The 16,434-nt window shown below is 38.8% G+C and overlaps 2 protein-coding genes across 2 annotated transcripts; both read right to left on the bottom strand.

Annotated features, from left to right (window-relative positions):
- Positions 1-4,931: 4,931 nt before the first annotated feature.
- Positions 4,932-5,885, bottom strand: LOC129628944 (olfactory receptor 51A4-like). The gene has a single exon (XM_055548626.1). The coding sequence runs from the start codon at positions 5,883-5,885 to the stop codon at positions 4,932-4,934; it is 954 nt and encodes a 317-aa protein (XP_055404601.1).
- A 9,583-nt stretch (positions 5,886-15,468) lies between these two features.
- LOC129628235 (olfactory receptor 51A4) lies at positions 15,469-16,434 on the bottom strand. Its single transcript, XM_055547653.1, has one exon. The coding sequence runs from the start codon at positions 16,411-16,413 to the stop codon at positions 15,469-15,471; it is 945 nt and encodes a 314-aa protein (XP_055403628.1). The 5' UTR covers positions 16,414-16,434.

The raw sequence follows: 16,434 nt of genomic DNA, 5'->3' as shown, positions 1-16,434 counted from the left end.
ACATATATACGGAATTTAGAAAGTTGGTAACAATAACCCTGTATACGAGACAGCAAAAGAGACACTGATGTATAGAACAGTCTTATGGACTCTGTGGGAGAGGGAGAGGGTGGGAAGATTTGGGAGAATGGCATTGAAACATGTAGAATATCATGTATGAAACGAGTTGCCAGTCCAGGTTCGATGCACGAAACTGGATGCTTGGGGCTGGTGCACTGGGATGACCCAGAGGGATGGTATGGGGAAGGAGGAGGGAGGAGAGTTCAGGATGGGGAACACATGTATACCTGTGGTGGATTCATTTCAATATTTGGCAAAACCAATACAATATTGTAAAGTTTTAAAATAAAATAAAATTAATAAAAAATTAAAAAATAAAATAAAAATTTATATTGAAGTACAGTTGATTTAACAATTTTGTGTTAGTTTCAGGCTTATAGCAAAGTGATTTAGTTATACATATATATGTATCTGGGCTTCCCTAGTGACTCAGATGGTAAAGAATCCACCTGCAATGCAGGAGACCTAGGTTCAATCCCTGGGTTGGGAAAATCCTCTAGAGAAGGGCATGGCAACCCACTCCAGTGTTCTTGCCTGGTGAATCCCACGGACAGAGGAACCTGGCAGGCTACAGTCCATGGGGGTCACAAAGAGTCAGACATGACTGTCACTAAGACACACACACACACATACATGTATCTAGTCTTTTTCGAATTCTTTTCCCGTTTAGGTTGTTGTATATTAAATAACAGCTTTCAGCCTTTTTTTTTTCCTTCAGTTTTTTTTAAAGATCTTCCCACATCCACTTCTTTTTAAAAATTATCTATTTATTTAATTTTGGCTGTGCTGGGTCTTTGTTGCTGCACAGGCTTTTCTCTAGCTGGAGCAAGTGGAGGCTACGTTCTAGGTGCGGTGGGCGGGGCTTCTCATTGCAGTGACTTCTTTTGTTGTGGAGCATGAGCTCTAGGCACTCTGACTTGAGTATTTGCAGCCTGTAGTCTCCGTAGTTGTGGCTCCCGGGCTGTGAAGCACAGGCTCAGCAGTTGCAGCCCACAGGCTTAGTGGCTCCAGGGCACGTGGAATCTTCCCAGATCAGGGATTGAGTCTGTGTCCCTTACATTGGCTGGTGGATTCTTTACCACTGAGCCACCAGGGAAGTCCCCAGTCTTCACTCTTAAATTATAGGTTTCTTAATTATGATTGACCAGCTTCTTTTAGAATGATTTAAACAATTGGAGGAAAGACCTCAAAAGGATGGCTTACACAATGGGTTCTCAGTAAACATCATTATTAAAACTGGTAGAGTGATTCTAGTTTGCCAAAAATGGGCCTAATGTATAGTTATTATCTTTGTTTCTCAACCAATTTGGATTTGCATTTCCCTGATAATTAGTGATGTTGAACATTTTTCCCTGTACCCTCTGGCCATTTGCATATTTTCTTGGAGAAATATTTATTTAGTTCCTCTGCTCATTTTTTAATCAGGTTGATTGTTTTATTATTATTATTGAGTTGTGTGTTCCTTATATATTTTGGAGATTATCACTTATTAGATATATGTTTTGCAAATATATTCTCCCACTATGTAGGCTGCCTTTTCATTTTGTTGATCATTTTGCTGTACAAAATTGTTTTAACCTGTCCTTCCACCTCTTGATTTTTCTTCTTCTTCTTTTTTTTTTTTTTTTTTTTTGCCAGTTGGGAAGATCTTCAGGTGATACTTTCCCATTGGCTCATAGACAGACTTCCTAATGGAGTTCGCTACATAGTCTTCAGGGACCACAGCCCTTTAATAACCTCTGAGAATTTTATCTGCCCTTCTCCTGATATCTTTCCTCTTTTCAGTCATGGAGTTTATGATTTGATACTTTGGATGCTACATGAGAAATAAGTCACTTTTGTAGTTTCCTGCACAGCTGGGGAAGCTGGGTATCAAGTTAACCATTCTCCCTTTCCCCTGCAGGGGAAATCAAGGGACTGAGAAGGTCTCACTTTGCTCTAAACTTAGCTGTCTTAGGAAGGGGTGATTCGTACAAAGTCTAACTGTTCTCATATACTCCAGGACATTGAAACTCATATATTTTTTGCTCCAATGGCATGCTGGAACTTTTCTGGAAATCTGGACTTCCAGAAAGCTCTCTCATTCATGGGGTGTCTACCCCAATCAGTGTTTTCCAAGTGCTAAAGGGACCAAGGCCCAGAGAGACTGGAACTAGTTCATAGCTCTCTTGGAGACCACACCATATAGCAAGGTCTGTCTGCCTGTTATGAATGCATGGCTGTGTGTGACCCTTCTAGGTTCCTTGAAATGTGGTACTGGATTCCACAGAAGCACTTTGCTGTTCATGGATGGGTGGTTAATTTTTTTTTTTTTTTTTTTTTTTTGCTGGAGGGAGGACAAATAAGAGATGTCTTATTCCACCATGATTTTCAAGTCACTCTAAAAATCAATCAGTTATATAAGTTGATGCTAAAGTCACTCTAAAAATCAATCAGTTATATAAGTTGTTTAAAAATATTATTCCAAGTCATGATCCGAAGATTTTGAATATGTTTTGGATTCACATTTTGTTCTATAAAACATGTGGTCCTATTGAAAATGCTATTTTGAATTCAATTAAGGAGCTCAACATTAGATATACGTTTTTAAAAATTTAGATATGTTTATATTTGTCAGGACAATAGTGTAGTAAAAACCATGCTCTTTTGAAATTAGGAAACTTTGTTCACAATGTTCTTGGGATAGTTGTGGTGCAGACATAATGCATGACTACATCCAGGCAATTCTTCCAGCCTATTTTCTTTTTACATATACATTTAGAATAACTGAATTAAGAAAATTTTAAGACAAATCTGATATTCAATTTAAAAAGAAAGAAAATCTTTAGCATTATAGTGAAAGAATAATCAGCATTCTCTTTTACTGACTAATCACTTTCAATCAGATTTTAAAGCTAGGTGAGCCTCTGAAGGAGTGTTTGGTAAATCAGACTAATTTGGTGTTCAGTTCAGTTCAGTTGCTCAGTCGTGTCCGACTCTTTGTGATCCCATGGACTGCAGAACACCAGGCTTCCCTGTCCATCATCAACTCCCAGAGCCTACTTAAACTCATGCCCATTGCATTGGTGATGCCATCCAACCATCTCATCCTCTGTCATCCCCTTCTCCTCCTGTCTTCAATCTTTCCCAGCATCAGGGTCTTTTCAAATGAGTCAGTTCACATCAGGTGGCCAAAGGACTGGAGTTTCGGCTTCAACATCAGTCCTTCTAAGGAATATTTAGGACTGATTTCCTTTAGGATGTACTGGTTTGATCTTGTAGTCCAAGCAATTCTCAAGAGTCTTCTCCAACACCACAGTTCAAAAGCCTAAATTTGTCAGCACTCAGCTTTCTTTATAGATCAGCTGCCACATCCATACATGACTACTGGAGAAACCATAGCTTTAACTAGACAGACCTTTGTTGACAAAATAATGTCTCTGCTTTTTAATATGCTGTCTAGGTTGGTCTTCCCAGAGAACTCATCCTTTAAACAATTTTTGTATTTTTGTTCGAAGTAGGTTAGACATCTTTAACCAAAGCATTGAAAAATTAGAGTATCAAAATTTTATTTTTGGTTTCTTTTAGCCAGCATAACCATTGTCTAATTCAAAGCTTGCAAACAGAGCTTGTACAAGGATAAAGATTTATTTACTTTCAGAGAAAATTTCATGTTTGAAATCGTTTTTGTTTAAAATGGTTTGATTGGCAAACCAATATTCTAAAAATATTTGCTAATGAATATATTTTAATGTGTATTATGTATGAGATTTCATATGAAATATGTATATAAAATTATAAACAATACAAAATATGTATATATGACCTTCTACATACAATTCCATGTTTGTTTATTCTCAAAAGTGTCTGATTATTAACTCTAAATGTTTTAGTTATTAAACAAAATATGTTTCCAGAAATTTTAAAAAACTAACAGAAAATATGTGCAGACAAAATTAGAGGTAATTATCTGATAAAGTTGAAGATGATTAATATTATTTAGAAAAATATGCACTAAAAAGGTAAATGCATACATATTACATAATTGCCGAAAAAAGAGACTATTGCAAATAGTTATTTGAGAAATGCAAATCATGTTCAATAGTGGTAATCCCATCAACATACATGTCAATCTATGATTGTATGAAAGAAAGGATTCATAACCATTGCTAAAGGTCTGAGTGAACTATTGGCAGTTAGTTCCTGAGTTGTTAAACATCCTTCAGTAAGCACAGCATTCCCATCTGGCATTTTCCTGACTCAAATGTAAGTAGTACAGTCTTTTCAGAAATACATTTACCTACTAATCCTAGTTGCCTGAAGGGCTAAAGTGATTTACGCATGTCTGATAGATAGAAGAGAAGAGGAAAAGAAGAGCTAAGAAAGAAAAAAAAAAAGTTGCATGCATTTAAATATACATGCACACAGATTCTTAAATCAGAGAACATGTATACAGAGCTTTGGAGTTCAGGAATTAGATATATCAACTGCATTATCATGAACTAAAAAAGGAAGAAACACTCTGTCTTTCCTCTAGTATACTTTTATTAGCTAGGAAAGTGAAAGTATGGAAACTATATATTTTTCTTTTAACATAGGCATTGAGATAGGTAAGTTCTCTTATTTTATTGGCATGCATTTTAAAATTCAAGAAGTAGAGGCTTTCAGTCATCACTGAAGTCTTGAATTTTTAGATGTTCAATCTGAGAAAAAGAATGGAAGTAATTTTCTCAAGATCTCAGGGACACTGAGGGTACTAAGCATACTCAGTATTAAAGCCATTTACTCTATGAGTTCTAACCATAAAACACAAGACCATTCCTCTAGATCATGCTTTCCTCTGACTATACATTCAGTTTATTTATTTACCACTTATAAGTTTATTCCCTTTCTTATTGCATTGATAAACTTCTTTTTGAACAAAATTTCCCCATAACCTTTTCACGGATTTGATGGGTCTTCACACAGGACACAATGGGATTCATCAGGAGAGGCACCAGTAATAAAACATCAGCCATGAGAATGTGGATCAAAGGAGACACATCACTGGCAAATTGGTGGAGCATGGCTGCACTCAGCATGGGCACACAGAAGATAAGCATAGCAAAGATATGAGACATGTGGGTGTTGAGGGCCTTAGGCTGATCTCTGGGGGTTGCAATGCCCAGTACTGTCTTTAAGATCATCATGTAGGTGAAAGTAATAAACAGAAAATCCAAAATAGTAGAAAGGGTAGCACAGAGTCCATAGACAACATTGACTCTGTTGTCAGAGCAGGCCACCTTCATGACACCCTGGTGGAGACAGTAGGACTGTAAGAGCAGGTTTTGATGACAGTATGTCAGCCTTTGCAACAAAAAGGGCAGTGGAAGAATCAACATGATATTCTTGGAAGTCAGCAAGACCCCTGTTTTGATGACTTGATAGCTGGTTAAGATTGTGCTGTATCTAAGAGGGTTGTGGATAGCCACATACTGGTTAATTGCCATTACCAATAGCACAGAGGCTTCAGTGACTGTGAATAGATGGATAAAGAATTCCTGGGCAAAGCATGTAGCTGCATGAATTCCATGGACCCCAAACAGGAACAGTCCCAAAGTGATGAGTAAGGAAGACAGGGACAACCCTAGGTCAGAGACAGATAGCATGGAAAGGAAATAGTGCATGGGTTCATGGAGGCTTGGCTCTGTCTTAATAAAGAAAAGGATGGTGAAGTTACCCAGGAGAGAAAGAAAGTACACAGATGAGAAAGGGATGGATATCCAGAAGTGATTCTTCTCCAGTCCAGGGATCCCAATAAGGAAGAATCTGAGAACTTCAATGTTGGTGTCATTAAGAGGAGCCATGACGCGTAAAAAAGATACTTAACCAGGTTCTTGCCTCAGTGGAGATGGAAATTTCCTAAATAAAGAAGATATTCCTTTTTTTGTAAAATGTAGGTCATAGAACTAAGACAACTCAGAAACTTCTTAAGGTAAATAGTCTATTTAAACTGTCAGTTCAGGCAGTAAGAAAAGTCAAACAAACAAACAAACAAACAAACAAGAAGAATCTGACTTGCTTCTTCATCCAGCTATTTGTTTCATTTTGTGAAAGTCTCAGTCAATTTGGACTTTACGTAACTAAATATTCCAAACAACCCTTTGACCACATGAAGCTACTCATGGCTGAATTTCATAAAATCAGATCTCCAATTTTATGGTTCTCTTAACTTAGTTTTATAAAAACAAAATCTTGAAAGGAAAAGCAAACTTTACTATGGGTGGGGGGATTCATAAATTAACTCATATCTATAATCAAATCTGTATATCTCTGATAGGGTATAGATTTGAAGTAATGGCAGAACTGGAAATTCATAATTATATAGTTTTAAAGTTAAAAAGTTTCTTTAGAAAATATATAGTCATATTTTCCTGACTATACAGAACCGCTTTAACCATCAGTTCAGTTCAGTTCAGTTCAGTACAGTCACTCGGTCGGTTCCGGCTCTTTGTGACCCCATGGACTGCAGCATGCTAGGCGTCCCTATTCATCACCAACTCCTGGAATATAATCAAACTTATGTCCATTGAGTCAGTGATGCCATCCATCCATCTCATCCTTTGTCATCCCCTTCTCCTCCTGCCTTCAGTCTTTCCTAGTATCAAGTTCTTTTCAAATGAGTCAGTTCTTCACATTAGGTGGCCAAAGTATTGAGGTTTCAGCTTCAAAATCAGTCCTTCCAATGAATATTCAGGATTGATTTCCTTTAGGATGTATTGGTTGGATCTCCTTGCTGTCCAAGGGACTCCCAAGAGTCTTCTCCAACACCACAGTTCAGAGGCATCAATTCTTTGGCACTCAGCTTTCCTTATAGTGCAACTCTCAAATCCATACATGACTACTGGAAAAAACAGCTTTGAGTAGATGGACCTTTGTTAGTAAAGTAATGTCTCTGCTTTTTAATATGCTGTCTAGGTTGGTCATAGCTTTTCTTCCAAGGAACAAGCGTCTTTTAATTTCATGGCTGCAGTCACCATCTGAAGTGATTTTGGAGCCCCCCCAAAATAAAGTCTCTCACTTTCCATTATTTCTCCATCTATTTGTCATGAAGTAATGGGACCTGGTGCCATGATTTACTTTTCTGAATGTTAAGTTTAAGCCAACTTTTTCACTCTCTTTCATTTTCATTAAGAGGCTCTTTAGTTCTTTGCTTTCTGCCATAAGGGTGATGTCATCTGCATATCTGAGGTTACTGATGTTTCTCACAGCAATCTTGATTCCAGCCTGTGCTTCATCCAGCCTGGCATTTTGCATGATGCACTCTGCATATAAGTTAAATAAGCAGGGTGAAAAAATTACAACCTTGACAGTTCTTTCCCTATTTGGAACCAGTCTGTTGTTTCATGTCAAGTTCTAACTGTTGCTTCTTGACTTGCATACAGATTTCTCAGGAGAGAGGTCAGATGGTCTGGTATTCCTATTTCTTGAAGAATTTTCCACAGTTTGTTGTGATCCACACAGTCAAAGGCTTTGAGTCAATAAAGCAGAAGTGGATATTTTTTCGGAACTCTCTTGCTTTTTCTATGATCCAATGGATGTTGGCAATTTGATCTCTGGCTTCTCTGCCTTTTTTAAATCCATCTTGAACATTTGGAAGTTCACAGTTCATGTATTGTTGAGCCTGGTTTGGAGAATTGTGAGCATTACTTTGCTAGCATGTGAGATAAGTGCAATTGTGTGGTAATTTGAGCATTCTTTGGCATTGCTTTTTGAAAGGTTGTTGCTGAACCACAAAAATGCCAGGATTCTTGGCCTCTGAAAGAGAAGAATTCAATCCAGGGGACCAGAGATGAGGCTTGATTGCTCAGAGTTTTTGTGTATTAAAGTTTTACTAAAATATAAAAGAAATAGAGAAAGCTTCTGACAGGGACATCAGAAGGGGGCAGAAAGAATGCACCCTCGCTAGTGTTAGCAATGGAGTTATATGCTTTTTAATGTTATTACAATGAATCAAAAGAATGTCTGGAGATTGTAAAGACCTTACTAGATTCACTCCCATAATTTACATTTTAAGATAACAGGATTAGCCAGAAGGCTTTTTCCAGAAACTGTTTTCCACAGGATACATTCAGCCAGTTCAGTTCAGTCGCTCAGTTGTGTCCAACCCCATGAATCGCAGCAGGCCAGGCCCCCCTGTTTATCACCAGCTCCCAGAGTTCACTTACACTCATGTTCATTGAGTTGGTGATGCCATCCAGCCACCTCATGCTCTGTCATCCCCTTCTCCTCCTGCCCCCATCCATCCCAGCATCAGAGTCTTTTCCAATGAGTCAACTCTTTGCATGAGGTGGCCAAAGTATTGGAGTTTCAACTTCATCATCAGTCCTTCCAATGAACACCCAGGGCTGATCTCCTTTAAGGTGGACTGGTTGGAAGTCCTTGCAGTCCAAGGGACTCTCAAGGGTCTTCTCCATCACCACAGTTCAAAAGCATCGTTTCTTTGGTACTCAGCTTTCTTCACAGTCCAACTCTCACATCCATACATAACCACCGGAAAAACCATAGCCTTGACTAGACGGACCTTTGTTGGCAAAGTAATGTCTCTGCTTTTGAATATGCTGTCTAGGTTGGTCATAACTTTCCTTCCAAGGAGCAAACATCTTTTAATTTCATGGCTGCAATCACTATCTGCTGTGATTTTGCAGCCCCCTAAAATAAAGTCTGACACTATTTCACTGTTTCCCCATCTATTTCCCATGAAGTGATGGGACCGGATGCCATGATCTTCATTTTCTGAATTTTGAGCTTTAAGCCAACTTTTTCACTCTCCTCTTTCACTTTCATCAAAGGCTTTTTAGTTCCTCTTCACTTTCTGCCATAAGGGTGACTTCATCTGCACATCTGAGGTTATTGATATTTCTCCCAGCAATCTTGATTCCAGCTTGTGCTTCTTCCAGCCCAGCGTTTCTCATGATGTACTGTGCATTTAGGCTAAATAAGCAGGGTGACAATATACAGCCTTGACATATTCATTTTCCTATTTGGAACCAGTCTGTTGTTCCATGTCCAGTTCTAACTGTTTCTTTCTGACCTGCATGCAGGTTTCTCACGAGGCAGGTCAGGTGGTCTTGTATTCCCATCTCTTGCAGAATTTTCCACAGTTTATCGTGATCCACACAGTCAAAGGCTTTGGCATAGTCAATAAAGCAGAAATAGATGCTTTTCTGGCATTCTCTTGCTTTTTTGATCATCCAGCGGATGTTGGCAATTTGATCTCTAGTTCCTCTGCCTTTTCTAAAACCAGCTTGAACATCTGGAAGTTCACGGTTCACATATTGCTGAAGCCTGGCTTGGAGAATTTTGAGCATTACTTTACTAGCATGTGAGATGAGTGCAATTGTCCAGTAGTTTGAGCACTCTTTGTCATTGTCTTTCTTTGGGATTGGAATGAAAGTGGAACTTTTCCAGCCCTGTGGCCACTGCTGAGTCTTCCAAATTTGCTGGCATATTGTGTGCAGCACTTTCACAGCATCATCTTTCAGGATTTGAAATAGCTCCACTGAATTCCATCACCTCCACTAGCTTTGTTCGTAGTGATGCTTTCTAAGGCCCACTTGACTTCACATTCCAGGATTTTGGGCTCTATGTGAGTGATCACACCATTGTTGTTGTCTGAGTCATGAAGATCGTTTTGGTATAGTTCTGTGTATTTTTGCCACCTCATCTTAATATCTTCTGCTTCTGTTAGGTCCGTACCACAGGTCACCATCAATGAACATGTCCTAGCTTATTTCCAGTATTAGTATATTAACTACTGCCTAAAGCTTTTTGCTTCATATAGTTAAATACTCAGTTTTCCTTCCTTGAATCAAACTGATAAATTTTTCTAAAAATTTCTATTGCTTTCCTCTGTAGGTACAGAATATAGTTCCATTTACACAAAATAGGTTCTTTACGAAAGTGAAAATTGAAAGTGAAAGTTGCTCAGTCCTGTCTGACTCTCTGTGACCCCATGTACTATACAGTCCATGGAATTCTCCAGGCCAGAAGACTAGAGTAGGTAGATGTTCTCTTCTCCAGGGGATCTTCCCAACCCAGGGGTCAAACCTAGGTCTCCTGCATTGCAGGTGGATTCTTTACCTGCTGAGCCACAAGGGAAGCCCAACTATGCTGCTGCTGCTGCTAAGTTACTTCAGTCGTGCCCAACTCTGTGAGACCCCATAGACGGAAGCCCACCAGGCTCCCCCATCCCTGGGATTCTCCAGGCAAGAACACTGGAGTGGGTTGCCATTTCCTTCTCCAATGAATGAAAGTGAAAAGTGAAAGGGAAGTTGCTCAGTCGTGTCTGACTCTTAGCGACCCATGGACTGCAGCTTACTAGGCTCCGCAATCCATGGGATTTTCTAGGCAAGAGTACTGGAGTGGGGTGCCATTGCCTTCTCCGCCAACTATGCTAGATATGGCTAAAATTATCTTATGTCAATAGACTGTGGCCATTTGCATTCTGGCTTTTTTATCACTACTGCTTGAAGACTGCATTATTTTTAGAGATAGTCACTATTAGATTTAATTGAAATGTATAGAATAAGCACACATAGATTTAATTATTTTATTATGTATTTATTCTTATTTTAAATTTTATACAATAATATGCATGCCTATGTGCATGCTCAGTCATGTCCAGCTCTTTAAGATCCCATGGACTTTAGCCTGCCAGATTCCTCTATCCATTCAATTTTCCTGGCAAGAATACTGGAGTGGGTTGCTATTTCCTTCTCCAGGGAATCTTCCTGACTCTGGATTGAACTCATGTCTCCTGTGACTCCTGCATAGAAGATGGATACTTAACCACTGAGCCACTGGGAAGCTCCTATATAGTAATATGACACCCTGCTAAATGGTTTATATATTTTTCCTCATTTATGTTATATATGATTGTTTTAGTCACCTTATAATTAATAAAACAGGTCTTCAGATCAGATCAGATCAGTCGCTCAGTGGTGTCCAACTCTTTGCGACCCCATGAATCGCAGCACGTCAGGCCTCCCTGTCCATCACCAACTCCCAGAGTTCACTCAGACTCATGTCCATCGAGTCAGTGATGCCATCCAGCCATCTCATCCTCTGTCGTCCCCTTCTCCTCTTGCCCCCAATCCCTCCCAGCATCAGAGTCTTTTCCAATGAGTCAACTCTTCGCATGAGGTGGCCAAAGTACTGGAGTTTCAGCTTTAGCATCATTCCTTCCAAAGAAATCCAGGGCTGATCTCCTTCAGAATGGACTGGTTGGATCTCCTTGCAGTCCAAGGGACTCTCAACAGTCTTCTCCAACACCACAGTTCAAAAGCATCAAAACAGGTTTTAGAGAGGTACAATAATTTGTCTAAGGCCATGAATCTACCTATGAGACATAGAGAAAATGAATCATGTGGTTTTTGAGATATACAGGCTTCCCCAGTGACTCAGACAGTACAGAATCTGCCTGCAATGTAGCAGACCTGGGTTCGATCCCTGGGTAGGAAAGATCCTCTGGAGGAGGAAATGGCTACCCATTTCAGTATTCTTGCCTGGAAAATTCCAAGGACAGAGGAGCCTGGTAGGTTACACTTCATGGAGCTGCAAAGAGTTGGACATGACTGAGCGACTAACATTTTCTCTTTCACCCTTGTCACACATATCATCCAGACAGGGCATTTCTAAGACATCTCTGGACACATACCCCTATCAACACATACATTCCATTTCTCCTTGGTTGCTCTATAAGATTTTCTATCTCCATAGGCATCTCCTGATTTGCTTTTAACATCTAGCATATCTATTGAGAATACAAATAGAAAATTGAATGAAAATTATGTCAAATATCCTGAATGAATAGAATTATATCTTACCTTCTTTGAGATTATTTTTTACCAATATGATATTAGAATCTGGGATGCATCCTTAGACTCCCCTTTTTTGCTTTGTAAGTCCTGTCTTATAAAGCCTAGAGGACCCTTGGAGTTGACTACAAGCAAGCTCTGCCTGATGAATAACATCATACTTCATGGGAAATGTTAGGGGTTGACTCAAGGGAGATGAATCTAACACCTTATAACACAGGCTCAGACTAAGGAAATTAAGTATGATTAGGTCTTGGAGACCATATTAAAACCCAATAGCCATTCATCAACTCTTGCTCTTGACTCATCTGCCAAGATGTTTCAGGATAAATTAGGTATTTAGAATATCAAGTTCTGAAAAATATAATACTATCAATTTTGTATATTTATTTTCTTCTAACATGAAAGTATACTTCTCTATTAATATGTTCACTGCTCATTTGTAATCCCTCTTTTTGAAGCATCTATTGAATCCTTTTGTCCATTTTCTATTGGATTACCTGTCTTTCTCTAATTGATTTGCCAAAATATTTAAATAAATACAGGCTAAGCCCTTTGTTGGTGATGTATAGCATATATTTTCTCCCACTTTACTGCTTGCCTCTTTAGTTTCTTACTCAATCCTATTTATTCAGTTGGTGGAGTTAGTCATGTCATGCTGTGTAGATTTATAGTATACTTACTTGTAGGCAGATACAGGGAATACTCTTTGGAACAAATATGAGTAAAATATAGGTCAGCAATCAAATGTAGCCAGCTTGTCTTTGCTGTATAAATCATATCTACTTTCTCAAATATCATAATCTTATGACATAATTAGAAATGTGGAAATTAGAGAGAAATGAATTCTCAGTGGCTATACACTTTTTGTTTAAAATCCTTGCAAGCCTTCAAACCCCACTAATACACAATCACACTAAATTCTCACACTTTTGTCAATAAAGAAGTGCTTTACTAAAGTGCCTCTTAAACTTTAATGTGAAGATCAATCACCTGACGATTTTCTTAAAATGAATATTTTGATTCAATATATTTTGAGTGGATCATAAGTTCCTGTATATTTAATAAACTCCTAGGTGATGCTTTCATTGGTGGTCCAAGGACCACACTTTGAGAAATGCAACTTTATTCTCCTAACACATGATTTTGGTAGATGGAAGAAACTCTGTCCATCATGTTGGATTTGCTTCTGAGTGATTAATTTTGTCTAAAGATAATAATCAAGTAAATGTGATTGATGAAAATTGTCTATCTTCAATTAGGTTGACTAGCATTTCTATTGTATCAAAATCAGTAGGCCAGTCTTACATTTTAAAATGTATTATTATTTTCCTTTTGAATTACACTACATTTATTCATTCTTCTATTTATCTATCCTTTTTTTTAAAATCCTGGATTATTTTCAGGAATTCTTGTATGTCTGTTCTACCTTCCATTTTGATTATTTTCTCATTAATCTTAGTGTTCTAAGACCTGCATCCAAATTGAATATAGAAGATGATATGGGATATCTTGTCCTGTTAATCAGTTTTGAAGGGATGCTTAAATATTTTGTCATCGATTTTTAGATTTACTATTTATTTTGAGAGAGTGATTTATTTTAACAGTGAATCAGCTCTCTTCTACTCCTTACCTTTTAAGAATCTTCTAAAATCATGCTATTGCATTTTATTGATTTTTAAAAAACTTTTGTTGTGACAATATCTTTTTAGTTTATTCGTATTGTAAAATATGTACATGTATATTTTTTAAAATTCTGATAATTATCTAAGAAAATTGAAAGGAGAAAGAATTCAGGCCTGTATGTTTCAGAAGCTCTCACACTGGGAAAGCTCGTGCACAGACACATAGAAGCACGTATACAGATACATTACACGTGTTTGATATATGGTATGTGTAGGATTTCAAATTACTAAGAAATAGTAATGCATTCAATTATTATGTTTTGATTGTCTCAGACTACCTATATCCAACGTTTGTGGCTGGACTGGCTCTTGTGGTTCTTATTATGATTGCAAGATGTCCTCAGCAATAGGAAACTTTGGAAAAAAATAAAAGTTTTACTATTTACAAGCCCTAGGAATTGTATAGTATACCTAGGGCCACATAGTGAGGGCACTGGGGAGGGGGGAGGAGAGAGAGACACAGATCTGGAGTTCTGCTTTTATTGGGATTGGACAACAAGTTTGAAGACTCACTTTTTAATGGTGAATTTAAACAGAGAGAGCAGAAATTAAATTGCTGGAAAAGAAAAAACAAAACAAGGACTCAAAATGGACAGTTATGGAAATCAGCCAAGATCTCTAAAACAGAGGAGCCAGATGGGGGTAGGGAGATGGTAGGGGTTTGGTTTGGCTCTTTTTCTAGTTATGTGGCAAATGTGCCCTTCAAAGAAGGGACATCCTTCTTTGAAAATGTCTCTTGGCAATCAAAGGTCAAAGTCAGGCACTGGCATTACATAAAGAAAACGAACTGTCAGAGCTTACTCTACAGTTAAATTAACTGGGTTGATTGTACTCAGTTAAAATGTGTTACACAAGACCTTCTCATGGGGTCAATCATTTTTTCATAAACATGTAGTAAAGTGGCTAAAGTAGGCATTTAACAAAGAGCATCTAAAGAAACTAATGCCACAAAATTAAATATGTGGCATTAAATACTCATGCTTTAAATGGGCACCCACCCTGCTTATTTAACTTATATGTAGAGTACATCATGAGAAATGCTGGCCTGGAAGAAGCACAAGCTGGAATCAAGATTGCTGGGAGAAATATCAATAACCTCAGATGTGCAGATGACACCACCCTTATGGCAGAAAGTGAAGAGGAACTCAAAAGCCTTTGATGAAAGTGAAAGAGGAGAGTGAAAAAGTTGGCTTAAAGCTCAACATTCAGAAAACGAAGATCATGGCATCTGGTCCCATCACTTCATGGGAAATAGATGGGGAAACAGTGGAAACAGTGGCAGACTTTATTTTTTTGGGCTCCAAAATCACAGCAGATGGTGACTGCAGCCATGAAATTAAAAGATGCTTACTCCTTGGAAGGAAAGTTATGACCAACCTAGATAGCATATTCAAAAGCAGAGACATTACTTTGCCAGCAAAGGTCCGTCTAGTCAAGGCTATGGTTTTTCCTGTGGTCATGTATGGATGTGAGAGTTGGACTGTGAAGAAAGCTGAGCACCGAAGAATTGATGCTTTTGAACTGTGGTGTTGGAGAAGACTCTTGAGAGTCCCTTGGACTGCAAGGAGATCCAACCAGTCCATTCTGAAGGAGATCAGCCCTGGGATTTTTTTGGAAGGAATGATGCTAAAGCTGAAAACTCCAGTACTTTGGCCACCTCATGCAAAGAGTTGACTCATTGGAAAAGACTCTGATGCTGGGAGGGATTGGGGGCAAGAGGAGAAGGGGACGACAGAGGATGAGATGGCTGGATGGCATCACTGACTCAATGGACATGAGTCTGAGTGAACTCTGGGAGTTGGTGATGGACAGGGAGGCCTGGCGTGCTGTGATTCATGGGGTAGCAAAGAGTTGGACACCACTGAGAGACTGATCTGATCTGATTATTAATGTATTTGTTTCTGACATAATTTTGCTACAACTTTTACTCTAATCTGCCTGGTTTTCACACAGTACACAATGGGATTCATCAGTGGAGGCACAAGTAAAAGAACATTTGCCATAAGAACATTGAAGAGGGGAGAGACATGCTGGACAAAACGATGAACAATGGCAAGGTTGATGATGGGCAGATAGAAGATGATCACTGCACAGATGTGTGAAACACAAGTATTAAGGGCCTTGAGCTGTTCCTTTTGGGATGCAATTCCAAGCACAGTCTTGAGGATTAGGATGTAAGACACAGCAATGAGCATAAAGTCTACCATAAGGCAGAGTGCTCCAAAAAAGCCATAAATGACATCAATCTGGTTGTCGGAGCAGGCCAGCTTCATGACATCCTGGTGGAGACAGTAGGAATGTGATAGTTGGCGTTTCTCACAATATTTCAACATTCTCAAAGTGAAGGGAAAGGGAAGAACCAGGAGGAAGCTCTTGAAAAAGCATACAATTCCAATTTGGGCAACTCTGAGAGTTGTAAGAAGGGAGCTGTATCTCAGAGGGTTGTGGATGGCTAGGAAGCGATCGAACGACATAATCAGGAGCACTGAGGATTCCAGTGCTGTGAATCCATGGATGAAGAATTGCTGAGCAAAGCAGGCATTTGCAGAGATTTCAGAAGCTTTAAATAAGAAGATCCTCAACATAGTGGGAAGAGAGGAAAAGGATAGGCCCAAGTCAGACAAAGTCAACATGGAAAGGAAATAGTACATGGGCTCATGCAAGGATGGTTCTGTCTTAATGATGAAAAGGATGGTGCAGTTTCCCAGAAGAGCAATAAGATACATGCTGCATATTGGAATAGAGATCCAGATGTGTGCATATTCCAGCCCCGGCATCCCAGCCAAGATGAAGGTAGTGATTTCAGCATGTGATGTGTTGGTAATGGACATGATGAATTTAGAGGGCTCTGC

This window comes from Bubalus kerabau, chromosome 15 (genome assembly GCF_029407905.1).
Source record: "Bubalus kerabau isolate K-KA32 ecotype Philippines breed swamp buffalo chromosome 15, PCC_UOA_SB_1v2, whole genome shotgun sequence".
NCBI lineage: Eukaryota > Metazoa > Chordata > Mammalia > Artiodactyla > Bovidae > Bubalus > Bubalus kerabau.
Note: the sequence above shows the minus strand (reverse complement) of the source record. Positions and strands in the feature narration are given on the sequence as shown.